The sequence below is a fragment of the Nanorana parkeri genome, unplaced genomic scaffold (genome assembly GCF_000935625.1).
Source record: "Nanorana parkeri isolate BGI_ZX_2015 unplaced genomic scaffold, ASM93562v1 scaffold590, whole genome shotgun sequence".
NCBI classification, from domain to species: Eukaryota; Metazoa; Chordata; class Amphibia; order Anura; family Dicroglossidae; genus Nanorana; species Nanorana parkeri.
Window position 1 is genome coordinate 274,352 of NW_017306858.1, and position 27,746 is coordinate 302,097.

General features: G+C 41.2%; 1 protein-coding gene across 1 annotated transcript in view; it reads left to right on the forward strand.

The window, feature by feature from the left end:
* The first annotated feature begins 1,120 nt into the window (after positions 1 to 1,120).
* Positions 1,121 to 27,746, forward strand: part of NOC3L (NOC3 like DNA replication regulator) — a 55,258-nt gene continuing 28,632 nt past the window's right edge. Inside the window, exons 1-13 of the mRNA XM_018562673.1 lie at positions 1,121 to 1,198; positions 5,107 to 5,311; positions 6,175 to 6,298; positions 9,248 to 9,405; positions 9,485 to 9,547; positions 10,445 to 10,575; positions 11,612 to 11,773; positions 13,715 to 13,808; positions 15,034 to 15,209; positions 18,560 to 18,688; positions 21,384 to 21,515; positions 24,205 to 24,285; positions 25,097 to 25,197. Of these exons, the coding sequence (XP_018418175.1) occupies positions 1,190 to 1,198; positions 5,107 to 5,311; positions 6,175 to 6,298; positions 9,248 to 9,405; positions 9,485 to 9,547; positions 10,445 to 10,575; positions 11,612 to 11,773; positions 13,715 to 13,808; positions 15,034 to 15,209; positions 18,560 to 18,688; positions 21,384 to 21,515; positions 24,205 to 24,285; positions 25,097 to 25,197 (1,565 nt within the window). The 5' untranslated portion in view covers positions 1,121 to 1,189. The remainder of the gene's footprint in view (positions 1,199 to 5,106; positions 5,312 to 6,174; positions 6,299 to 9,247; positions 9,406 to 9,484; positions 9,548 to 10,444; positions 10,576 to 11,611; positions 11,774 to 13,714; positions 13,809 to 15,033; positions 15,210 to 18,559; positions 18,689 to 21,383; positions 21,516 to 24,204; positions 24,286 to 25,096; positions 25,198 to 27,746) is intronic.

Below are 27,746 nucleotides of genomic sequence, written 5' to 3' on the forward strand. Positions count from 1 at the left end.
TCAATTGATGAATTAAAGAGTACACACCGAATTTCAATTTATACAGGAGCACCGCGTTTCCTTTTAGTTACAGTGTATTTTGTGACTAGTGCGTGCACCGTTAGCGGATCCAAGTGGACCGACCTGGAGCAGCACCTAGTACATGTAACATACACAGGAGTTAGGCTGGTCCACACCTGTGTGATTTAATGTGCATTGCCCAACAAGAAGATCACCATTCTCTTCTATCGGACATGTTCATACCTGTGCAGTGTGCTGACACACATTGGCAAAAATATTGTATGGGTGAGTTTTTTTGGTGCATCAACGCGTGTTTTTGACCACCTAGACTTGGCATGGCAGTACATGAAAAATGCATGTAGCATGCATTTTTGTGTGTTTTAGCGCATGACATCAATCCCCCACCCCCTAATAACCTCTACTTTGGCTTTCATTGGCCAAACTAAAGAATGCAGAACACATGAAATGCACATCACAATGGCACAAGAACACAGGGAAATGCAGGTGCAAGGGCGTGACCCGAGTCTTACACCATACATGATCACCGCCAGCAAAGGTCAGAGCCAGCAATGATCACCACCTGCAAGGGTTCAGGGCTGGCAGTGATCAACCCCCGGCAAGGGTCGGGGATTGGAACGACCACCCCCGGTAACCATCAGGGGCAGCATTGGTCACCCATGCAAGCATAGGGGCCAGGCAATTTTTTGGAGATCAAGGGGTCACTCCGCAGCACAATTGCAGTCAGCATGCCTTTTTTTTGTTTGCTAAGGTAGCAGGGGCCCCAGATCATCCTCCATACTCTGGAGCCAGTCCCAGCCTGTGTGGAGCTGTAGTAGTAACCCCTCAGACTCATTATTATTCAGCCTCTCGCCCTATGCTGCAGCTCTCATGTCCTGTCAGTTCTAACATCTACTACTAGCTCATTTCCCTTCCTCCCTTTCAGAGTCTTACCAGCGCCCACGCTGCGCTACATTACCGCCTGTACATTCCAGCCCTGCCCTATGCCTGTAGTCTTCCTATGCTGGAGTAGCCTGTGTTTTAGGCGGATGATTAATGTCTGTAAACAGCAGGGGGCGCTCATACAAAGCTGCACACACCACCGGGCTGGTCTTGCCTGTGTTGGAGTGTCTGTGGTCACTTCCTGTAGTCACACGTGTGGAACAGAGCGGAGCTGTACAGAGATTACACCATGAAGCCGGTGAGTGAATGACTAGTATGGGGACTGACCTGTCAATGTGCCGCTGAAGCCCCCAGTCACTGGTCTGCTGATAGAAATAAATGGAGTTCTGTTCAGTCATTGAGAAGCCTGACGATCATACACTACTCATGAGAGGAGAGTGTTGTTGGTGACTTCTCCAAATACTGGACGACACACACCCTCTAGCTTTAATATTTACAGTCACTGACCAGGAACAAGTATGCGGATAAAGACTTCCCAAATGTTCGTTCTTCTGGATCAATGACAGAAGCCATAAACATAACATCCAGCACTTTCAGAAGGTGATAAGCAATGGCTGCCTCCTCATTTCTATTGGGAAATGTTTACTTGGGAGATGCGAAAACTTCAGTTAAAACCCGCTGGGTGCCATGCGCTCCTGTAAAGCCAGCGGTGTGCCATGCGCTCCTGTAAAGCCAGCGGTGTGCCATGCGCTCCTGTAAAGCCAGCGGTGTGCCATGCGCTCCTGTAAAGCCAGCGGGGTGCCATACGCTCCGGTAAAACCAGCGGGGTGCCATGCGCTCCGGTAAAACCAGCGGGGTGCCATGCGCTCCGGTAAAGCCAGCGGGGTGCCATGCGCTCCTGTAAAGCCAGCGGGGTGCCATGCGCTCCTGTAAAGCCAGCGGGGTGCCATGTGTTCCTGTAAAAACAAGTAGGGTGCCATGCGTTCCTATAAAATGCATTCCGTATCAAGCCAGCGGGGTGCCATGTATCCATATCAAATGAGCGGGGTGCCACGTATCCATATCAAATGAGCGGGGTGCCACGTATCCATATCAGACAAGCGAGTATGATGTGCAAGCTTCACAAATGGTCTCCAAGGTACTTTTCATTTCATGCATATTCGGTGGTCTGGTGACCTCTGGTGTCTTGTCATTGGGCAGCAATGGGGCATCACTTCCACTCTTATCCCTGTTAGTTCCTTCAGTTCCCAGCAGCCCTTGCACGCTTCTGCCTGTAGATGAGGAATGGCATCTGATTGATGCCCCTTGCCAAGCTGCTTTACCTTCAGCTTTGGCAACGGTGTAGTGCATGAAGCATGTCCAGAAACGATTGGCAAGCAGAGAGACCAGGCATACTGTGCATAGGCATTACTGTCTGTAGTCTTTACAGCAAGTGCGTGCACGGAAGGGAGACAACACAGCTGCACTGCAAAGCAGAGGATAAAGGTTGTCACTCTGCAAAACAAAAAACCTCATATCCATCACTGAGAATGACAGTGTAAAAGATAAGATAACATTTAGAAGATTGGTAGTTACAATACAAAAGGCTATGATATCTAGGTGTGCAGGTGCAAACATATATTTTCATTTGGCATTTAGTTCGACATACACTTGAATTCACACTACGCTAACCTTTTTACCCATATTTCACACCAGTGACACCCTGTGTCCGGCCAATCTTTGCCATCATGAGGAAGAAAGAGGGTCAGTGGTTATGCCTTATACTAAGAAATTGGAAAATGTCACTTCTAAATATTACCTTAAACATGAACACCAGGTGTATAAAAAGTCAACCCTTGCAGTGGGCCTTAACTGCTCATTTTTTCTCTAGGGACCGGGGCAAAAAAATAAAGATACACTTATCCAATCTTCCATCCTCCACTCAGGCTGCAGTATGTCCCTGGGCATCCTCACGTCTGTGGCAGGTGAATGGACTTGTATTACATGTGACAATGTCAGCAGGGCTTAGATCATTGGAGCCCAGAGAAGAGGCTGCGGGGATTAGTCTAGCAGCCAGGCGTGATTGAGGATTGGGTGAGTATATTTTTTTTATTTGATCCTTTAGAGAAAAATTAACAGTTAACCCTTGCAGTGCAGGGATATTACACTACAAGGGTTAACTTTTGAAACTACTGGAGTTCTTTAAGTAGAATAAACTCCCTCATATGACGGAGGACATATTCCCTCCTAGATTTACCTTGTAAGATTTTCTCAGTCACTGGTTTTCTTTGACATACTTGTGAAGAGTTCCCAGACAGCCTTTACTTTGTAAACTGTTACTGGTAATACTGGATAGGAAAGCCATGGCTGACAGTCCCTTCATGTGATATTTATACGTTTGATATTCTATTTAGAAATACTACTTCTAAAGCTTGGTCAGTAAGAACATTTAGGACGGGTTCATACCACACAATGAACAGCTGCTGGGGTGCGTTACCAGGCACAGTGCTGAGGCACCGATCACAGCGCATTGCACTGTTTTTTGTTTTTGTCTTGAGTGACATTTCATTAAGTTCTATGGGCACAGTGTGGTGCAATGTGGTGGTGTAAACTGAGCCCATTCAGATCAAGGCAAACGGCCTTCTCTAGCGTAGGGGTTCTGCTGGAAAAATAGATTGGGAAGTGAGCGAACATATACAGTTGCTCGCTCACTTCTCGATCATCTCCCTGCATCTCCCCCCCTCTCCGATTCTCCAGCACTGACTGGCGGAATGGAGGGGGCGGGTGCAGCTGGCTCTGCCTCTAGATAGCTGGGTGGATCTCGACAGTATTGTCGGGATCCGGCTGCGGCGGCCTCAGTATACTATCAGATATACTGAGCTTTGGGTCACGGGAGGGCGCTAGTTTATGTCCTCCCGTGACCCTTAGGAGAACTATGGGGGAAAACACTTACCCCATAGTTCTCTTTTAAAGCCGAACTCTTGACAGTAATTTTCTTCCTTCACTTTCCAGAGTGCTTGGTTTGTTTTTACCTGCCACTGGGAGACTTTTTTTTATCCCCTCTAAATTTGCCTCCAGTTGGGATTTAACATTTTTGACCTGTAAATTTGCCCTCTGACTTAGTGATTGTTGCACAGTCCAAATAAATCCATTTGGTTTAGGAAACATCTACATGTCTATGTGCAGTATGTGTTTTTTGTGAAAATCCTGTGCAGGGAGAAAAGAATTAAACTACAGAGTGGCAAATTTGTATGTTCTGTTTTTTGTTTGAGTGGGTTCCTGGATCTTCATGGATGTCCACAAAACATGAACTAGGAAACAGCACTTGTGTACATCATCATTGTTTCAAGCTAAACCGTAATAGTTACAAAGGTAGCTGTTTAGTTTGTTGCAAATATAAGGTCTTCATGTTATTACAACCACACCTGAGGCTTCTATGCTTTATATCATCCGCCATTCTTGGTCCATACCATATACGGACCAGATCTGCAAATGTCGTACAGTGCATTTTGCCGTGTTTTTATCACAATTATGCTCTGTTTTTTCTTTTTAGCTTAAAATAGGCTTTTAGGTGCAGTCCAGTGCATTTGATGCATTTCCATGAGTTCCACTGCATTCCAGACCAGAGAAAATGAGACCAGCAGTATTTTTTTTGTCTGGTCCGGGATGGACTGCGCTGGTGTGAACGGAGGCCAGAAATACCTTTAGGGATACATGGGGATGCTTTTTTGGTCCAGGAACAAACTGTTCAGGTCTGGCCGTGATCCGGACACGGTGTGAACAAGCCCTAAAACAGTTTGTTTTAAATTCTAGTAATACAGGGATCTTTCTCCCTGTGCTTACTGAGAACCTGTAAAGATGCCAACTATCACAGAATACGTAAATCTGCTATTATAGGTCTTCCAGGTATGGGCGTGCATGTTACCTCTCTTGGGTGACACTGTTCTGGGCTGAGGGGCAAATTGCAAAGGCCTGAACACTGCCACGTGTGGGGAGCAGTGGTGTCATCAGCACAGGTATGTTTCAACACTGCAGCTTACTCAGAATAGACTAAAGCAGCAATGACAGGTCAGTATACCTTGGTTGAGGAAGAAGGGCTATCGGCAAACACTTGTCACTTTGTCCTGCATAAGCAAAATGACAATGTCTCTTATAAAATGCAGAAATGTATTTCAGTGAGCACGTCTAGCTTTAAAACAAAAAACTTTTCTCTTGCCTCTTATTTAGAGGAGACATCGGAAACAAGCGCCCAGCTTTCGCAAGCTGCTGAAGACCAGCAAACTCAAACTTGAAAATAAGTTAAAGAACAAGCAGTATAAACAGGAGAGCTCTGCAAAGAAACACAGGAAAGAGCAGAAGAAGCTGCGGGAGGCTGTGCGGGATGTCAGCTCCAAAAGACCTGTACTCCTGGATGTTGTGAAGAAGAAGCCAGGTACCAACAGAAGGGCCATCTGAATGTAGCCTTTAATAAATATCAGTACACAGGGTTCCCTTTGTAGTATGTATGAAAGGGAAACTGTAATATTTTCTAATATGGGAAAGATATCAGATTAATGTAATGTACATTATCAATATTACAAACGTTGTCTCTGAGTATAGCTTGTGATTATTAATGTACATGAGGCAATCTTTTTATTTCCCCATTATCCAACTGCTGGTTAAAACAGAAGATTCTTTAGTTATGGGTGGTGGTCAGAGGCCTTGTGATCTGAGCCCCCTAGGCTGGAAGTTGGGGAACAGAAGATTTTGTATATATCAAGAGAGTGGTACTTTTGTTTTCTAAAATAACAATGTGGTTTGTTAATACTAGCATGTTCCATATTTATTGATGTAGTATGATGAAGTATCACACTTTATAATGCAGATAGTTCATAGCTGCCATGATTTTTTTTTTAGTGCTTCCTAGATACATTTTGGTGTTGGCATTAAAGTTTAAGTTAATGCTTTTATAAAAAAAACGCAAAGGGGAACTAATTGACAGCACCCTTCTGACTTCCCCATTGGTCAGTGTGGCCACTAGTCCGTGTTGACCAATGAGAATCTCTCTGATCAATGAGATTCTCATTTGTAAGCATGTTCACATGGCTGCACTCAGTCTGCGGGACTGTTCAATTTTCACGCATTGGGACGGTTATACTGGCTGGCGTGGGTGATTGGGAATGGTATACATTGGAACTAATTGCAGTGGCTACCGCAGGGGTTAGGGGGGTGTTATGAGCCAGTTCATCTTTTAATTTTTTTTAAAAAAAGGTGAAATAACCCAATAATTGTGTATCAACCCTTACCCTTTTGTAGCCATTGAAGAAAATGAGCTGGATGAAGAGTCCCTCCCCCTGGACATGATAGATGAAGATGACCTGCAGCTTATGCGGGAGATGGCTCAGAGAGCTTCATTCCTGACCAGAGACCTTTCCGACAGGTATTGTCACACAGTTAAAGTGTCATTTTATTTTTGAGTAGACAAACAGTTCCTTCTTTATTGCAAAGCTTTATGCACACATTTTACAGATTCATATTTGCAGAGGATATCTGGATTTTAACTCCTGGGAAATCTGTGAATCGCGCAAAATGCAAAATGTGATTTCCAAGGGCATTCTGTACACCAAGAAGATATAAAACACTTCCAGGTTGTCATTTTTCAATGAAACATTTGTTGAGAGTTGGAGATTTCAGGATCTATAAATTAAAATTGAAATGTAGTTAAGTTGAACTATGGGCAATATGATGCCGTCTGTCTTTATTAACTAGGGATGCACCAATACTAGTATCAGTTCCGATACCAAGTATTTGGGCGAGTACTCTTACTCGCATAAATGCTTCTGATACTTATCCCGATACCAGAACTTCTGGTATCAAGAAGCCAGATGGCAAGTCATTGCATGCCATGCCGGATTCCTGATTGGCCGGGAAGCTGGCTCACCAAGTGACGAAGCATGGAGCCAGCTTCCCGGCCAATCAGCATGTGAATCAGCCGGATTCCAGGCCAATCAGCATGTCCAAGCATTTTGGACCTGGCTCAGACCCGAGACTGCTGGGAGATTCTGTGCATGCACAGACATGCTGTGGGTGTTAGCCAGGTCTAAAATACTTGAACCAGACCCACAACATGTCTGTGCATGCATGAAGTCTTGCAGCGCATGTGTGCCCCTCACTAAAATACTACCTCCTTGGATGGGTGAGGCTTATGTCATCCTTGCCAAGGCAAGTAATCAAGAAGGGGTGGCCCCCAAACTTCTTTTAAAAAAACAAACAAACATTCAACTATGTTATTTTATAAGAGGGTAAGGGGACGAAGCAGCTAAGAAAAAGTTTATCCAGTAGGTAAAGGCCCACTTCATGTTTTGTTTGCAGCCTGTGTCCCCATTGGCTTGATTTTAGCCCCACTTCTTTTAGGGCTAAAAGCGATGGTAAATTTCTCAAGTGGGGACAGAGCCTGCAACAATGCACCTTTTTCCATTAAAATGGGGAAGAGCTAGCAGCTCTGTAAGGTTCTTACTGCTGGTATATTCCTGCCCTGATGACAACCGCTTCTCTCACTTGTCCTGCTGTCAGAGGGACGGGAAGTCAGGTGAAATTTCCCCTGTGGGTTCCAGGGCAGAATTCCAACAAATTTACAGAAGCATTTACTTTTTCCAAGCTTGGCCAAAAGAAAAAAATATTTTGGCTGGAGTTGGGTTTTAAAATGAAAGAACGTTTTATAGCGTTGTTCACCTTTTATGAAGCAGTGCAAGATGAGTTTTCTTTATCCATAATAGAAATAATTGGCAAAACTTGGAGATGAAACCCTTGAAGCTTAGAAATAACACATTAATCATAATTTAGTGCTGCATCAGGAAACCTATTTTTGCATGTCACCCAATGGTAACCCTTGCTCTGCTGTGCATCCCTGTGTATTAGCAAAAAAGTGAGCTATAAGTAATTCTGGCGAGGCCAGTCTAAAACCTAATATATATGTATAAAACAGGACTAGCTTCCTAAAGATATATAAACCCACTCTAACTATAATGCAATAAACAATTAGAACCAATAAAATTAATTCCAAAGAACTATATAAACGAAAAATGTTTAAAACGTCAAAACAGTGTCCAATACATAAAAAAATCCAGGTGAACAGTGGATTCCGTGTGCAAATATAAAAATGTGCAAAAATAGCAGTGTGCTAGAAATTGATCCAAACTGTCCCTCTCGAGTGGCAGGTGAACGGTAGATTCCGTGTGCAAATATACAAATGTGCAAAAATAGCAGTGTATCTTTGGAATGAATTTTATTGGTTCTAATTGTTTATTGCATTATAGTTAGAGTGGGTTTATATATTTTTAGGAAGCTAGTCCTGTTTTATACATATATATTAGGTTTTAGACTGGCCTCGCCAGAATTACTTATAGCTCACTTTTTTGCTCATACATTTACCCTTAGCGCTTTGTGTTTTTTTTCGATCATACTAGGATTCATCCCTTCTCAGAGCAGCTTTGGGTTTATTTATTCACACTTATTCTTAATTTATTAACTTAATCCATCTAATTTCTCATTCCAAATACCACCTCTCTCCAGAAGCGCAGATTTACCGGTTTACATCCCTGTGTATTGCAGTACCTTTGCTCATCTATTCTCTGGTCCCCATGATGACATTTTTAATTCACTGAAGTCTGATAGCCTGTTCCTGGAGTCAGCGTACGGAATGTGTGATGCTCTACTGTGATCTTTTCTGGAGAACCCATTTACTTGTAGGGCTGTTAAAGAGCAGTTACAGGAACAAGTTAATGTAAAAAAAAAAAAAAATAGCAAAGGCATAGTGCAATATAAATGAGATCTCAAACCAGAAGGTTTCATGTTCTGAAAAAAATAACTCCTGAAAATGTATGAAGAGCTCAGGGACATTAGAACGGTTTATATGACATGGCTTAGCAGCAGTTCCAGGGGTAGCCAAACTCCGGCCCTCCAGCTGTGGTGAAGCTACAAATCCCATGATGCATCTCTCTCAGGGAGTCATGTCTGTGGCCATTAGAATCTTGCAATGCCTCATGGGATTTGTAGTTCCACCACAGCTGGAGGGCCAGAGTTTGGCTACCCCTAGTTTAGACTGTAAAAAAGCAGTGTTATAAATTCAGGTTGTATGCTTTTCTGAAATAATGAATCTTGTGAGAACTCTTAAGTAAAAGGGTAAATGAAAGCTAATGTACATGTAATTGCAGAAAACAATTTTGTGTCAACTTTTTATGTGAAGTGCTTCCACTTCCAGCCTCTAGAAAAGTAGATGTAGTTTTTCTGCAGTGCCTTTCAAATAGTATTCTGCCAATGTGAGCAGATAATATGTATGGATCATGTGTGCAAAATTTACTTTTTATGCTTTCCTCTAATTCTGCTTCAGTCAACCAGTTCATGCCACAAAAAGAAAAGGGGATAATGTGATTGAGAAGTATGAGAAGATGCCCAGACGTATGAAGACTGAACCTGAAAAAGAACTCATTCACCTGCTGCCCATTAAAGACAAAAGGGGCATTATTCCCCAAAGCAAAGAAAAGCCAGGTAATTGTACATTCTTATATCTTGTGTGTGTTATGTGCATATTGCTCTGTAATATAACACAGATTTTCATCCTTTGCAGTTGTACATTCTGAGGAGGAAGATGAGGGCCAGGAAGCGCTAATGGAGGTGCAAGGAAATGAAGGTGAATTGTTATCTGGTTTGCAATCTATATTACATGAATCTGCGCAGTCCTCTTCTGTTCTGAACTGTGTTACAAGCTAGTAATGCTACATGAACTAGTTACACAGCAGGGATTTATCAGTTGACTGAAATAAAGTAAACTTGGGAGGTGATGTTAATGGAATCCAATGAAACATGCAGGAGGGAGTATGGAACTGAGGATAACAACTCCTATATTGGCATATATGGCACCTGCAATACAGTAATATATAAATACATATTTTTTTGTTTTCTAAGATATGTGATTAGAGTAGAGACTGGATTGAATCAAAGAACAAAATATGTTTAATGATCACAAGCTCATAATACCAGATTACCCTTGTGGATGCTGCTGTGGTCACCCTTTTGACTGGCATCCCTCTATCAGCTAATCGAAGGAGTCGGTTGGAAAATCTTTGAATGATCAGAGTGGGCAGCTAATGAGCTGTCAGAATACAATGAAGATAGCGGGAGATTTCTTGATCAATGCTCTTAAGCGTTGATGGAGGAATTTGTTTTGTTATCTTCGTTCAGCCCGCAGGTTGAAAAAAGAAAAAATGAGTGTATGGCCGGTGTAACTTTACCTTACTCTACTAAAGAAAAGTATCATTTTGTTTTCTGTTGTAGAGTTCACTTTACGTTTGGTAAAATTTTGTCAGCAGAACAGTAAGCCAGGGAAATCTCTCCAACATAGCCGCACATAGTTAAATACCTGACACTGGTTCAAATCCTTCCCCACTATATCCAAAACTTTATTTAAAAAAAGAAACTAAAAATAAAAAGTTTTTGGCTTTGCATACACTTTAATCTCATTTATTGGGCAACTCTACGTTTTTGCAAATTAGAGAAACATGGCATTTAGTTGTATCTGTTTCTGTAGGTGTGCCAGAAGAACCACTTCATTTGATGAGTACAGAAGAGCTGATACAGCATAGAAGAGAAAAGCTGGAAGAGAAGAAGGTTCACATTGCGACCTTGGCCTCCTCTATACTTGCAGATCCAGAGAACAGTGTGTGTGGTTTGTATTAATAAATACAGAGAAATATGTGTGCCATTACTCTCATCTGAATATCTTCTCTAGTCTGTCTGGGCACTAAGCAAACATTTATCAATGGCCATTTATTCTCAAATAAGGCTTAAAAGAGAACTATGGCCTAACCTTTTTTTGGCTATAGCTCTCTTTAGGGTCACAGGAGGACATTTGCTATGTCCTCCTGTGACGCAAAACATTTGTCCTTCTATGACTCTATATGCTGATAGCACAGAGCCGCACTGCAGCCGGGAAAGATCCCGACAATATAGTTGGGATCCACCCCGCAGCCTGATTGACAGCTAGCGGCAGAGCCAGCTTTGCCTGCCCCCTCCCTGTCCGTTCCTCCAGTCAGTGCTGGAGGAATAGATAGAGGGACTGAGGGAATCCCTGCAGTAAGTGAAGACTGACAGTCACCACTCTCTGCAGGGAGATGATCGGAAACTTAGTGATTGCTCAGTTCTTGATACATGGGGCCGACGTGTGACAGCTTCAGTGTCACACTTTGGTTCTAATTATGGGGATTAATGTTTTTCACTCTCCCCATAATTCTCCTTTGAAGCTGTTTAACGCTTCTTGTTTTTATTTTGTGCTGAAACAAAACCGATTACTCTGAGCTACCCTATCTCCTATTATTCTAAAAATATCCCTGCAGCATCTAGGGATGGTGTTAAGGTCCAAATTGCTTCTGCGGGTGAAGTTTTGATTTAGGACCTGCATGTTGGGCTTTGTTGGTCAGTTTGTGTATATGAAAAAGCTAAAGGTTGCACATGCCTAACATGCATAGAGGATTTGTGCATGTGAGTAATGATACTGTTCCAAACATGACAAAATGCTTGGTTGACAACACCTTAGTAGGAGACTCTGCAAAGCTTTTACTGGGGTGAAGTAGGAGTTGACAGTTACTTTTTGTGGTATAATTTTAAAAATTTGAATTGATTGATTTTGTGCTGAAGCAGATTTGGGGGTAATTTTATATCGCATCCTGAAATCAAATATTATTTTGTCTTTGAACAGATTAGAAAGCTGAAGGAACTGCGTGCTATGCTAATGGAACAGGATTCTACAGTAGCAGTGACTGTCCGAAAGCTGGTGTTGCTCTCATTGATGGAAATATTTAAAGATCTTGCTCCTGCCTATAAGATACGTCCACTGACAGAGGAGGAAAAGACTGCAAGGGTGAGACGTGTTGGGTTTTTACTTTGGACAAAAAGATGCTTAATAGTCACATTTAGCAAGCACTCAGGCTACCAGTGCACAACTTACACTGGTCATAGAAACCCACTATGTAGCCTGCTTTGCATCTTAGAAACCAGGCAGCATCATACCAGAGAGAAGCATGTAGTATGCTAAACACTGCTAGCCTTGCTGCTAATTGGAAGCCTCACTAAAAAAAAAGCTGACCAGGGTATCTGATGGTAATGGGAATATATTTGGACAGATTTCCCACTTTATTTCTGGAACTGGAAAACCTCTTTTATCATGCACTGTTGGTCGCAAATACACACAGTAACAATTTGCAGCCGATTTTCCTTTCAAGAATTTAGAGGTACCAGAACTATTAAAGATGACTTGTGCTTGTTATAGATGAATTGTTTGATATAGCCTAAGTGTTTACCACCATGGTCGTAAAATGTTCTTATTAGACTTTGCTGCCTATAACATGTGTTTAGGTTCAAGAGAAACTATTCTGATGTCCTGGAAATGTGTAAGATGGATTGGTTCATATGTTTTATCGTAAAATTACAGGGTGCATGGCAACCATCAATCATTTCCAAGATAACTTTCTAGTGCTTTTTAGTCACGTGTAACCATTATTGGACACTCAACCCTTTTATAGTCATTTTGGTGTCAGTCCAGACCCTGTTATTTACATCTGCAATTTTTTTAATATAGAGGAGTAAGATTGCTTTGTAAAAATGTGTTTTTCTGTCTATCTGTTTGTGGCAGTACATGACAAAAGTTTAGCTCATCTATGATGTTTCTTCATTTATTCTGTAACAGATTTGAGCAACGCTCCTCCTCTCTCCCATTTATGTGGCAGCATCTAGTATTCTTGTTATACTAGTATTATCACTCCTATTCGTTTATTTTTTTTCTGGTTGTTTAGCCTTTTTAGGTACTATGTAAATGGTTGTTCTTATAATTCTACCTTTGGGTAGAAAAACATGCTTTGGGCTTTTACATATCTGTAAGATAAATTGGGTTTCTCAGACCCAACAGCTCTCCTTCCTACAGGAATTATTAGATAATCACCTAATCACTATGACAACACGTTTGGAAGTAACACATTGCTTAGGGTAGTGCTTAGCGTCCTATTATCAGCAGTGCATCAAAGTGGACCTACTCTGTATGTATATACCGTATTTGGATTATTAGAATTCTGCTTTCCTCTTTCCCCAGGCATCATAAAAAACATTAGAGATTGCAAATAACTTTATCTTGAATCCTGTGAACTTTTTCTTCCTGCATACACATGGTATCTGTTTAAGGGAAGGGGCACTGTTAAGTCGCGTATACAGAATTACAGATTAGAATTTCGAATTAACGAAATCGACTTCGGAACTTTCGTTTTAATTTCTAATTGTTATTGCCGTGAAATTGATTTCGACCACCGTGACGAAAAAATTCTAAGAAGCATGACATTTTGTGAATGGTGAATGTGGTTGTCAGACCTTCAGTCCCCTTTAGTAGAGTTCATCTGACCACTCCTTTCACGTAGAGAAGAGTTTACAGGATTTAAGAAGATGGGTTAAACTCTCTGTTTCTAGGATGCCTTTTTAACCATAACCTGAATTGATGTTCTACATCTATGTTGGCAAAAATAAAGTGGGATATTTTGCTTCCTAACTGCCTGGAATTGGTGACGGATATAAACAAGGCCTAGAACAAGTTAACAGGGATATTGATGGTTTTTGTTTATGGCTTTAACAAATATTCTAATGAAATAAAAGTCCACCTACCCCTTGGCCCATATGTGCTAGCTTGTGCTAAATTCAATGCACTTGTCATCTGGGATACTCTTAATGAATAGGTAGCTTCATATTGGTCCAGCTCAATGAGATTGCTTGCTAATCTGTTATGTAGTGCTCAGACAAAATGTTTTATTTTGCAAAACAGGTCAAGAAGGACACCCAAAGACTCAGAGAATTTGAAGAAGGTTTAGTAAGTCAGTACAAATTTTATCTGGAAAATCTGGAGCAAACAATAAAGGGTAAGCCGATGTGTGTGTTTTCTGAGCTATGAAACATAATGTGAGCATGGTTATTGTGTATTATATTAACCAGTTGAAGTCCGCGGTGTTAAACCACCTTCCTGCCCAGGCCATTTTTTAGTATTCAGCGCTGCGGTACTTTGACATTTATTCCGTCATGCAACGCTGTACTGAAATTAATTTTATACCATTGTTTGGGGACAGATAGAGCTTTCTTTTGCTGGTATTTCATCACCACTGTGGTTTTTATTTTTTACTATATTAAGGAAAAATTACCGAAATTAAAAAAAAAAACTGTTTCCCCTATATTAAATGATAAAACATTTATTGTTACCCAATTTTTTGTTAAAATACACGAGACGGGGTCTCGTCGGGTAAAAAGACACCAAACATGTCAAGCTTCAAAATTGCGTGCGCTCGTGAAACCTCAAAAATTACCCAAAATTGGCCATAGGGGACGCTTTAAAAGCTTTTACCGCTCATCAGTTTAGTGTCATCAGTGATTGATGGCCCTAAAATGATTGCTCTAACTGCCGTTCGCGGCGATATGTAACATGTGTAGCGCAATTTTCGTTTTCATGCGCAGTTGCACCGGACGCGTATTTACGTTTATATGTGCGTAAACGTGGGTGTGGGGAACTTAATCATTTTTTTGGGGTTTTAAAACTTTTCTTATGTGGCTTTATTTTTTATTTATATATATATTTTTTTATTTTTTTTACACTTATTGTTATTACATAGGGGGAGAGGTACTCAAGGGGGGGAGTGGGGGCATGCAGCCAGCACATATACACAATCAGCAGGCTATAGAGCCACCGATCGTGTATATGTGAAACAGCCGAAAATGGCTCTTTACATCGGACGGGTTTCTCTTCCTGCCCGTGCGCGCGCACAGAAAAAAAACGCCAATGCGACTGTGCCGTCTGTCTGTTTTTTTGCAACGGGCGGACGGCAACTGGTTAAAGACAAAGTGTGGCTTTCTTTCCTATTGTCCTAATGATATGCTTTATACAAAATATGCTTGTAATTTAGTTTTCATGTTTTCAGAGATCCGCTCTGTATTTGCAGTAATATATATTTTAGGCGTTGTGTTCTACAAAAACAAAATAATTGATTCCATATTGCTGAAAATTCCAACAGTTTTGAATAATAGATCTCACATTCATATCTGCTGTTTGTGTTGTAATATTTTATTCATCAATGTAGTGATTGATCTTTCCCACAGATTGGAAACAAATGAAAACCAAGAAGAGCGAGGTGGTGTCATTAAAGGCGTACAGAGGACTGGCAGAGGTGGCAGTGATGTGCTTGTGTGAGCTCATGATCTCCCTTTCCCACTTCAATTTTCACAACAACATCATCGTCCTTGTAGTACCGCTCATTGATGACAAGTGTAAGAAGGTTAGCTGTCCCTTTTCATACTTCATTTGTTTGTTTTTTTACAGGCTTTACTCCTATCTTGTGACAAAATGTGGATGCTTGGCTGGGTTTATTGGGAAAGCTTGTATGGTATTCTTTGAAGTGTTAGTGAGTAAAACAATGACCTACTTCTTCTTCATGTCTTACAAAGGTTATAAAACCTGCAAATATTTTTAAACTTACTATGAAGTTGAACTTTACAAAGTGGTGAAAGCACTATATAGTCTATTATGTATTCATTTAAAAAAAACATTAAGGCAGGTTTCACACCTATGCATGTGCGTTAGTCACATACTCATTTCTACAATGTGCAGCTACATAGTAAACAATGCATCTGACCCTTTAACACACAACAATGCAAACATCTGAAAACACAAGCGCTATGGGAAAGAAAAGGGTCAGGTACATTCTTGTTTGAAATGAATGGTCACAAATAATTTTATACATCAAGCAACACTTTAAAAGGTTCTTAAAGAGACCCCCATGCAAGGCAAGGTGACAGTGTCTCGGCAAAGCTCCCCCCGACCCCCTTTTACTCACCTTGATAGCCATTCTTCACCACTCCTTCCTCTCTTGCACTGAAATTACTGATGTCAGCGACCTAGGGGAGTGGTTACTTCACACCCCCGGTCATGTGAGAGTGTTCAAACCTAGCAAGTGGCTGATAGAACTGAGTAATGTCATTACTCCTCTTTACCCAGAAGTGAGTGGAGTGCTGGTAAGGTGAGTTTAAGGGGGGTCGGAGGAAGGGTATTTAGGGGTTTGTCAGGATTTCACATTATGGTTGTTGGTAAATATTGTCCAGATTCTTACATGTAGCAGGGATCTGATGTCTATGGACCTACTTAGACATGTAGGGGTTTAAAGCAAAAACATATAGAAGTAGAAGTACACGGAATGCCATTGGTGATTTTCAGAAAATGCTAGTTACCTGGCCGTTGCTTTCTGATTGGATGTAAACTTGTTTTGAGTCAATCAAGTCTGCCCTATATACAAAGTGGCTGAAACTATTGGATCAGAATAATAACCAGGCACCTGGACTGTTCAAAAACACCTGATAGTAGTGGCAGCCTCCATATTTTCCTCAGTACTGGTTTCCAGTAATAGGGCAAAAAGGAATGTGCAAAGTGCAATAAAATATACCATTTAAGAATCCATCTGGTGTGGCCTTAGAAGGTGGAATTTTGATTTATAGCAATGTTTTGCTCCAATAGCAGCGACTATAATACATTGATGTATCTACTATTTAGAAAAGGAAGTTGTTGTGTACTAGACACATAAGTGACAACCATTCTTTTGGGGGAAAATAAATTGTTAATGGTATAAAACCGTTTTTCCAGCACTGGATTTTGTCCACAACTAGAGGGCAGTAAAGTGTCATAATTGTACTACGGTAGTGTAGGAGATGCCAGAGAGGGTTATCGCTTGAGAAGAAACATATGTATGACACAGCTCAGGAATGCAGGGTCTGAAGGCAGATAGTGTCGTCTTTATGAGACAGTCACTTTGCAGAAATTGAGGGTTAAACGCACTGTCTGCGGTGAGGTAGCACAAAAACATTAAAACCCTATAAAAGACAGCCTGCTGCAGATAATGTATTGTTGCTGCAGCATTGTATTGTTATTCTTACATTAGAGCATGTACTACTAATGGCTTATTGTTAATATGTCTACAAGGCTAGTAATATCATTACCAAATGCACAACCTGTTCTATGTACCTTGGTGTTTTCTGATACAGTGCTTGTATTTGCCAAATGTGTCTTCTGAGCCACCCCTGATAGCACAAGGGAACAAATTGAACAATCTAAGCATTCTCAGGGATGTGGCTTGAAAGGCACCACGTATTAGGCTAGAAAGAGAATAATCATCAAATGCTTCAAGGTTTGTATTCATTGATCATCACACATAAAGTAACAGGTCCTCTTCAACTGCAAATTTTCATGTTCTGATGTAAAGTAATCTGCTTTTCACTGGCACCTTTCTTTTCTTAATTAGCGGATTACAGATAGGTCTTGACTATGTGTTTTGCCACAATTTGCTCTTCAAAAAAGTGATATATGGCATCTCCTCTGCAGCAGCATGCATTTTTGTCCCATGGGAATAAAGAAACTGAAAAATGCTTATGGTTTAGCTATGTTTTTAGCCTAGCTACACCATAGAAACTGTTGAATGTTCTCCCCCAAGCTCATGTAGAAACACATGCATGAACATGTGATATTAATGAAATATACTCGAGTCATTTTGTTGGTCACCATTTAGGCCATCCTATGTTGTGCAGCGTTGGAAGCACATCTTCCAGCTGAGGAATCACAGCAGTGTCACTGTTCCTGTATGCTGTATATGCATGGTCTGTGATATGACAGCATTGGACTTTCACTGCTCAATGATCTTTTGACGTGCAAAAAGAGAGCGATTTAACACACTAAATAATTCCTAAAGTGGAACTTTCAGCATTGGTTGGAATTATTCTTCAAAGATTAAGTTCATTTTACCCCCCCCACCCCCCTTTTTTGGAAACGTGTGGCTTTACCCACACAGCCGTGTCATCCATCCATAGGAAGGAGGAACTACAATTCCCGTCTGCCATCACGGCAGAGAAGCTTTCTTCTCAAGTGTGGTGACATCACTAGGAAGACATTAGGCTTTCACATGCCTTAAAAAAGATGTAAAGCCATCATATACCATCAAATTGGTGCACTAATGTAAGTTTGGATGTCATACTGCTTAGCACAGGCAGTCCCCGAGTTACTAACATCTGAGTTACGTACGAACCGAGGTCCCAGGCTGTTCCACTAGTTGTAATGCAAGTTGCATTTAAAGTAGAACTCCGTGCAAATTTTTTTTTATTTTTGGTTAGTATGGTGCGGGGTTAGAGCCACTGTGAGGACAGCGAAACAAATGTTACAGGGGGTTAACCCTTCCCTATGCTATCCAAAACTAAGAAAATGTTTTTATGGGCTTGAGTTACACCTAAAAAATTTACCTGTTCCAACTTAAATACAAATTCAACTTGAGAACAAACCTACAGTCCCTATCTTGTTCATAACCCAGGGACTGCCTGTATATGTCAGTGACCTAGAAGGTGGAAAAATCAGTCAAGCAAATGTTTGTGCACCCTGTGCTTGGGAAACAAAGGGGCACCAAGGGTTTCGTAGGATAAGAACTAGATGGGCATTGCTGCTTTTATCCAGTAAAGGTGCTGTATTCCACATGTGGTGCCCTTTTTATCAACTCGACTTTTTATCAACTACTGAATGGTATAGCTGATTTATTGATACCATATGGTGTTTTTATGCAAGATCACTGTAGTTTTGTGTCTTTGTATTTCACAGATTGCCGATGTGTGCATTGAGGCAGTGAAAAAGCTTTTCAGACAGGATAAATTTGGCCATGCTTCTTTGGCAGCAGTGAAGGTGATTTCAGGATTGGTGAAGAGCAAGAATTATGACGTGCGTCCAGAGGTAAATTGAAGATGCTCATATGAATTGTCTATACGTCATTCTGGCCATCAACACAGAGTAGTTTATAGTCTGTGAGTGTCTTGTATGACTTTTACAAGAATTTTGTCAAGTGTTGCATTTATCTGTGTTATGTATTTATGATCTTTAAGAGTCACAAAATCCCTGTATGTTGTGTTTAAATTTCAAACACGTTTAATGATTTTCAGTTCTGTAAGAGCTATTACGGTAAAGTAAACTATGCAGCATTTGTAATTGTTAGATATCATTGGCTAGGCAAAGCCATGTTGCTGCGTTGCAGTTATGTGTATTGTTGAGACTATATGCCAGACAAGTATGCTGGAACTAAGCTTGGTATTACACAGGGGCTTGTGTAAATCCTGAACATGCTACTCAGTGTGTTGGAAGCGCCGTGTATGTGACGAGCTATTGTTTGTGTTCCAGCATACACAGAAAATGGCTAGCGGCACTGTAAATGAATCACTAGCAAGGAGGTGCACGGGTACGCAATACACTACATAAACCAAACTTTTCCAGCAATACTAGTTGGCAAAGTGTGCCTAGTTTACACCTGTTTTAAGCCTAACCTGCTATTGAAATCAGATGACTATTTTGTAAACATGTGGGGAAACTACATTGCTTTAAAGTAACCCGTGCAAGGTGTGCTCCTACCCTAATCTAGAGAGTACCCATGCTGCAATTGAGAATAGCAATAAAAAAAAAAGAGCAAAACGTACATGGAGGTTACCACATACCTTCTTAAAATGTCTGCAAACTCGGAAAGCAAAACTTCTTCTCTATTGGCTGACTCTATAAATACAGGTACAGTTATCCATGCTATCTGTGATTAAAGGTCGTACACCTGTTGATTATGCCGTTCTCAGCAAAGCTATTCACAAGTGCTTGATGCCTTGCTGGCTTTTTCAGCCAGCCTGAGAGTTGTACTGACAAAGCCAACAGTGACATCATCAGCACTCTTTGACCCATTGCGTCTTGTCCACATACCTCGCTCCGTAGACAGAAATGGAGCAGCATAGCAGACCTGTGAATGCAAGCAAAAAAAGATTTCTACTTTTTTCTTTCTTATCCATTCAGGGGTTCAGGAATTCAGGTACTGTCAGGTTATAGCGCCACCTACAGGAGGCTTGGTCACTGGCACACAAACAATTGTAAGCCATCCCTAGGATAACCCCTCCTCTACCCAGCATGCCTCAGTTTGTTTCTAGTGTTCTAGGAGGATGGATATCTAGCCAAAGTTTTTCTGGCCTTTTTTCTTTTTTTTTTGGTGGCTTTCTTCATGCATTGGGGTTTATCCAGTTTCCTTACTGCACTGTTGAGGTGGTCTCGTTATCCGGATCAGATTCAGGCACTCCTGGGCTGCAGGAAGTCCCCAGTTTTCTTTGTTAGGCCTGTTAGCGGATGTTGTATTACCCATATTCTGTTGGACTGCTTTTGGACATCCTGTCAGTATTTTAATTCCTGTGTCCTTTAATAGATGAGAAGGAAATTGATGATTATTCTAGCTTTAGTGACCGAATAATCGGGATTTTATTAAAGACAGGAGGCGAATATTTTGCATTACTCTCTTTACTGATCGCCGCGGCTCCAACAAAATGGGCGCCGCGGCTCCAACAAAATGGCCGCCGCGGCTCTGACAAAATGTTAAAGAAAGGTGGCTGCCTCCAGGCCAGAACGCGGCTACAACAAAATTGAGGCTGCGGTTGTCTGAGTTGGCCACAAGCAAATGGTGATAAGGCCTGGAGGAAAAAAGCAGCCCTGAGGCTGGGATATGGACCGGGAACAGCCCTGCGGGCAGAGTGAGTGGTCGGGGGCAGAGACCAGAGAAAGTGAGGCAGAAGAGCACATGTCAGCAAAGGTACTGGGAGCAGTGTCTGTATTGCTGATCAACTATAGTGAGATAAGAAGGAGAGGGGGATAACCACAAGTAGATGATAGGAAAAGTGTAGAATCACACAAAATCTGAAGTGGGAAGAAAAATAAGGCAAAGGAATGTGAGACATACGAGTCACTGACCTGCCATGAGGAGCAGCAAAGAAAAGAGGACGGATCTTCATGTGGGTGGACTTTATAACATGCTGTGTGCTGCTATTGGTTATTTCCGTTTCTGTTATGTTTCTTTGCTGCTATGAGGATTCAGTAAAGAGAGTAATGCAAAATATGAAGCCTCCTGTCTTGCCATAAAATTAGGATTTTTGCACTTGCCATTAAATCCTTTTCTTGGAGCCCATTGAGGGACACAGGTCCAACCCCTGAGGCATGCTGGGTATGGAGAGGTTGTACTGGGGCTAGCCTACATTTTGTTTTCTTTTTTTGCCATCCTCTTGTACCAGCAGTGTAACCTGACAATATCTGCAATCCTGTGTCTCTCAATGGACATTATGGTTAGTACAAATCTCCTATTTCAGAATAAGTGTACGCACTGCAATACTAGCATAATAGGGGCATAGGATTTACAGATTCAGCTGCACTGAAAAAGATGCATACTTGCCCAGGGCAGATCAACACTTAACATCTAATTGTACTAAACACAGCAAGTGGGAAATGACTCTGCTCAATATAGTGTATTGTGCACATAGGAGGACTTGCAAAACCCAAATACATTTGTACTCTGCCTTGCTGTCTAGATAAAGCAGTTTAATTAAATCCATACAGTCTTACCGATTCATGTTGATTCTAGGTGCTGAACATCTTGCTTCATCTAAGAATTAAAGAGGTGGAACTGAAAAAGGATGCAGATGACATTGCCCCCAAGCAGAAATTAATGTCCTACAAAGACAAGAGGAAGAATTTGTCTAGAATGCAAAGAAAGGTAAACACTCTACTGTGTGTGCATGGTTAATGGGAGTATATTGACTGGGAGAGACTTTTACAGCATCACATCTAACAATGTCATAATTACGCTCATTCCTATCAAAATTAGAGCTGCAACAGTTAATCGATTTAGTCGATTAAAATCGACGATTGAAAACGTTGGCAACGTTTTCGATCGTCGATTCGTCGGCTATCGATTGATTTGCCTGTTCGGGGCTCCACATGCAGCCTGAGCCGCGCGTCAATATCTGAAAAAGAACGGTCTGTCCACAGCAACCAATCAGAATTATTTTCAATCCCTAAGTTCAGTATGGACAGACTATTTGATAAATGAAGCCCAATGCTGTTGAAGTTCAAAGTCTAACAAGCTAGCTATAAAAGGCAAATCCCCATTTAATTGTGAAGTGTCTTTTGGGTCTGTGTACTAGCTCTCAATTCATTGTGTGTAATTGCTCATTATGGTTAACATAGATATTGAAACCCACTGATTCTGTGTTGACCACTGAAAATACCTAAACTACATAAGGATTAATTTCTTAAAGGTGTAGAGCCTGTTCACTTAAAGTGAATGTTCACTGAGATTAGTAAGTCTGAAGCTGTTTTCGTCTTGAGTACCCAATCATAATCAAAAGGATAAAACAACAAAAAAAAATCCTTGCACGTGATTCGATGATGTACGCCGTTAGCAAATCAACCCCACTGTCTCGGATGCCTCTGTTGGTCTGCTAAGGTTCAGAGTATACTAGTATCTGCACTTATTAAAGCCTAAGTCAAATTTCTATTTAAAACCGTTAAATACACTACCGGTGCTTCAAAACAACATCTGTTCACAGTCTTATAGTTCATTTTGTTTAGAATGCAGCCACAGCCCGCTGTAGAGAAGGACAATTGCTCCCTGTGTGGAAGCAGTGGTCTCTCTACAGAGTTAGTATGCTTTTAGATGCAATGGGTAAGGAGCGGTTTTGACAATATATACAAGTGACAATACTCTAGTACCTTCCCCCGCCTTGTCCACTTTGCTTTGGATGTAGCGCTGCCTTTTGATTCTGGAACAGTATTCCCCTGTCTGGAGGTTATGTACTTTTCGAAATGTTGGACACTTGGACCCGAATATGCTTTATCTAAGGGTTGGATATTCTTCAATGCTTCTATTCCAAAGAAAGCTGGTTCCACCTATATTAACAAAGAGCATACTAATACATCTGTGTTTCCTTTGGGCGACATCACAAGTTGTATTTTTCTTATTGTAAATATTATAATATTGCATCGTCTACGCGCAGTTTGTGAACATTGCATAAAATGATTTTGACTCGGGTGAGATGACCTCTATAAAATATTTTGGTGGTCTAATTAGTGTCAGATCCAGTGCATTGACCTTCTACTTTACCGGACGGAAAACATGCTGAGCTCATTTCAGTGTTTATGCTAAGTGGCTATTGCAGAGAGGTCCTGAGAATATGTGCGTGTTACAATTGTATAAGAGAGATTAATCTATATGTGATGGGCATGGTTTTGATGTTAATTTTATATTATGTAATTTGGACATTTCCAGGAGATGTGAAATTGGCATTGTTGCCATTTAGCTTTGTGGCTACTGATGAATAAATATATCAAACAATCTTTTTGTGGCAGAATGTTGTAAGTTCCATTGATGTATTTTTCTTTACAGATTTGAAAAAGTAGATCCCCGTAGTTTATAAATGTTGTTGTATTTCTCTAATATTTGATTCTTGGAAGTCTGGGTATCCTGTTTTAGATATTTGTTCTTGGTGGAATATGTTTTGATATATTTGGGTTATATTTTAAGTTTGTCTCTCTGCTGAGGTCTTCCGAATCAGACCTATAGCTCTGCAATCTGCAAAATCTCATGTTCCCTGCTAAATGCTCTAGCTTCGACTCAGCAGGGGGTGGCGCCAGACCTCTGCAGAGACCATAGTGTTCATACAAGTCCCTCTCTACTGCATGCTGGCAGGGAACAGGCTTTTCTACTAAGGCAGTGGCTGCACAATTGTGACTGTGCACCCCTTTTGTTTTGATGCACATGGAATGTATTTAGCTGATTTAAACTTCAAATTCTTTAATAACCTGAAATAAGTTGTGCTTTAAGCAGAACTGATCTGTTAACTGATGTACACACAGAATCTAAAATAGACCTGGACGTCTGAGTTCTGCTGTTTCTTAGATGCTCACAATAATAGTTTATATGTTTGTATTGCACCCATAACAGGAGGGAGCACAAGCTCCCTGGGTCTGAATACTGTAGTGGGGGGTCAGCCCAAAAAAACTCCAAAGTATTTGTTGTTGCATTAGTGAGCTCAGCCTCTCAACTTATTGAGATTCTGGGGTCCATGTACGACGTGCTAGGATAATGCCAAGAGGTGGCAGCATGGAGTTGAGGAGGCTTTTCTACTGCATAGACACAAGTTATTTTGTATGTGGGCAGAATTGCCCCTAGTACAGGGATACAGACCACTATAATGCCTCTGGCAGTCATAGCTGTGGCTGTCTGTCCCTGCAATACCTCATGGAACTTGTAGTTCCACAGCAGCTGGATGTCGGTTGCCTGCCCCCGTGCTAGTGGCTTAATTACAATGAGAAGCAAACATTTCTGCAGAAGACCTTTTGACACAGAAATGAGTGAAATTATTTACTTGCATTCATTAATTTGTTTATCTTTCTCTCTACAGTGGAGGAAAGCTGAAGAAAAACTAGAACGAGAACTCCTTGAAGCTGAAGCCTCAGAAAGCAAAGAAAAGAAATTAAAACTGGTATGACCTTTGAGAAAGTTATAATTGTCTTGTGTTTCCAGTACACATTGCAAGTGGAAGATGTCAAGCTAATGGCAGCTTGAAATCTTTTACCAATAAGCTGCTCGATGAGAGGCACAGTGCCAATATCATTGTTTGCTCTTTTTTTTATTTTTTAACTTTATTAAAATGTATCATGTTGCACCCCGCTGTGCAGAAAAGAAAAAAATACATGTCATACTTTTTTCAGTGCATATCATCGCAACATGGTGGTGTGAACTGTGCACATTGAAACAAGGCAATTTTCCTTGTCTGTGCCTTGGGGCTGTGCTGGCCATTTTTCCAGCATAGTCTCAATGCACAAGCAAGGCAATTTGTCTTGTTTTCAGTAGTTTCAACAACCATGCTTCTGGTTAAAGGGAGCACTGAAGGAATGACTTGTCTAGCTAGCTTGGATTTTGTGCACATTGGAAATGTTCAGAGTGCAGTGCAGTACCCATAGCAGCCAATAACAAATGGGGAGGGGGTGGGGGGGGTCAAAGTCTGAACAAAGTTGATAGTGTGTGTGTGTGGTCAGGCTTCTGTACAGGCATTTCCGATTTTCTCCCCCAGAGAAGTCAATATGAAACCCCGACGCATGTTATGACAAAACAGGAGCATAGTGCTGTTTGACTTGCTATTGAGTTTAATGTTGTGCACCTTTTGTTTCAATCTTTATTGTACTTTTTACATGATTAAAACTGAAATGTGCATGTGTGCACTCTTGTGGTTACGAAACGGTTAACTGCAAGGTTGTGGTTCCTTAAAATAATTGTCTGTATTTTTCCCACAGCATACAGAAACATTGAACATTGTTTTCTTAACCTACTTCAGAATACTGAAGAGAGCACAAAAATCTGTTCTCCTTCCTGCTGTCTTGGAAGGTCTGGCAAAGTGAGTCAATTTATCTTGGGGTGGAACATTCATAGACAAGTGTAATAGTGTGATGCTTCATTAATCTCAGCAGGTGCTGAATGGTTCCATAGTTTGTATATTTCAAAATTGGACATTGAGGAGAAAATCCACTGCACAATTTTTTCTTGTTTTCGTTAAGGGCCGGTTCACATCATATCCAGTGTGTTCCGGCACAGTCAGTGCCTGGAATGCGCTGGATCGCATAATTAAAGCCTCCTGCGTGGGGGTGGGCATGGGCGTGGTGGTGCCATTCATTTCAAAAGCACCGCAGACGCACCTCCCGCCAGCAGTGTGATCACACGCATCAGAACGCGTGGTACAAGTTCCAGTGCGGTGTGATCGCAAAAAATAGTGCATGCATGGATATGGTGTGAACCTCCCCAAGAGTTTGTCTTTTGTAATGTGCTGAAAATTTATAATAAATTTATAAGAATAACATATGTTGTGTAAATGGGTGAAGAAGAATGCTGTACAAGATTATCTTCGTTGTACAGATGTGTGTTTGGGGTGTCCTGAAGGGGCCACATACTGGTTGAATTTCAGCCAAGTCAGGATGACGTGGCTGAAATTCCACCAGTGTATGGCCACCTTAAATCTCTATCAACAACCTGCCAACTGATTGTCCATTGGCTCAGGAAGCTGAAAAATCTAGATCTAGAGTAAAGGTGCCCATACACCTTACGATTATCGGACGAAACTTTTCGTCCGATGATCGAACCGTCGTACGATTTTCGTACGACGGCCCCATCCTGCCCCGATGATCGCAAGATTAATTTAGCCGTAATTAACTAAAAGCACCTGGACGATATGCGGTAAATGATTTGCCGTATTTTCGTTAGCGCAAGCGCAGTGTAGATCGTACGACTTTTGACGGACGGAAACGCCAGCAACCTTACGAAAATCGTACGATCTAGCAAAGTTTTCAAACATGCTTGACCGCCAAAAGTCGGTCGGGCACTCTATTCACACGTTACGATTGTCGTACGAAAAGTCGATCGCATACGATTATCGTACGATAATCGTAAGGTGTATGGGCACCTTTACATGGAATCATTGTCTTGGCTTTGTGGTATAGCTGTTTTTGAGTTGGCTTAGCTAAGATTAGCTGAATGTTTAATTATGCAATTATAATCACTTGGCAGGTCGGTCATTTCACATATATTTACTTCTGGGAATTTGATGGTTTGGCTTGAAGAAAAGAGTGCCCCTGTGATTAGCGATTCCTGTATGCTGCTTAGTATCTCTGTCCTGAGTTCAGCTGAACAATTAATGAAGAGATCTGTATCTTCTTACTGTAGACCACAATGAATGAAGTTTGATGGTGGTTTTATTTCCAGCTTTAACAGCTTTAATGTTTCTGTCATAGGTCCTGTTTAAGCAAACAAATTGCTTGTGACATTAAGAGAATTGCTGGTGATGGTGCTTTTGTGAGTCACTGCTTAGCACCTTGTTCATGCAGATACCCTAGCATGGAAGGATCAGTGCCCAGTTTTGTCTGGATTAGGGATAATTGCTATGTTTTGATTGGCCAGGTTGATTTTCTTTTGCTGACGCTTCCCCGAAGAATATAAGCTGGGTTGTCTGCAAGATACAAGAATGCATCTAAATATAACTTCATAAAAATTATAAACGGGGTTAGCTAGCAGTGACCAGTAACCATTAGGAATGAGATTTTTGTTTCCAGACTAACAAACTAACAAAAGATGTTCCCAAGCTAAACAATAATAGCAACTGCTCCTATTAATTTAGAACTATCTTTTTACAGTAACGTTCACATGGAAATGGCTTTTTACAGAACAAACACAATACAAAATATTCCCTGCACATTTACCAGCTAATCGTAAAAAAAAACCAAATTTACTCCGTTTAACAAAGTTTAGTATCACTTAGTTGTAAATATAAGCCACACTGCCGAGCCCAAGGTCCCTTTGTGAAGTGTTGCACCCCTGTCAGTTTGATGAATATATCTATAGTGGTTTATTAAAGGGGTTCTAAACCCTCCGGTTTTTTTGCTTATATCTACTTCTAGCAAGCAGTAGATATAGGCAAAAGGTTTAAAAAAAAAAAAACCCCCGCTTTAACAGAGGTTTAAACTTACCTGGTTATCGCTGCACGCTCCCGCGCCGAGAATCAGGAACTGCTCGTGTGGCTGCAAAGGATCTTGGGGCGGGCGCATGCGCAGTTCGGATTCTCGGCCGGGAGACGAGCAGAGACGCAAGATAAGTCTATGGACGCGTGCACCCGCATGCAGACACTGCTGGGTCGGAGGGACAGAGGAGTCAGCGCTGGATCGGAGAGCCGCCGCACCCCTGGAGGGACAGATGAAAACATCAGGAAAGAAGAAGATTGGAATAAGAGACCTCATTTAAGGTAAGTGCTAACATTAACATGGGGGAAGGGAAAATGTCACTTTAATATATTTTTTTTGTGTAACATTTGTGGCTATCGTACCCTGTTTTAAACTGCTGGTCATTCAATTTGATGATGTCTTTTGAGGTGAAAATTATACTTAATACAGTAACATTTAT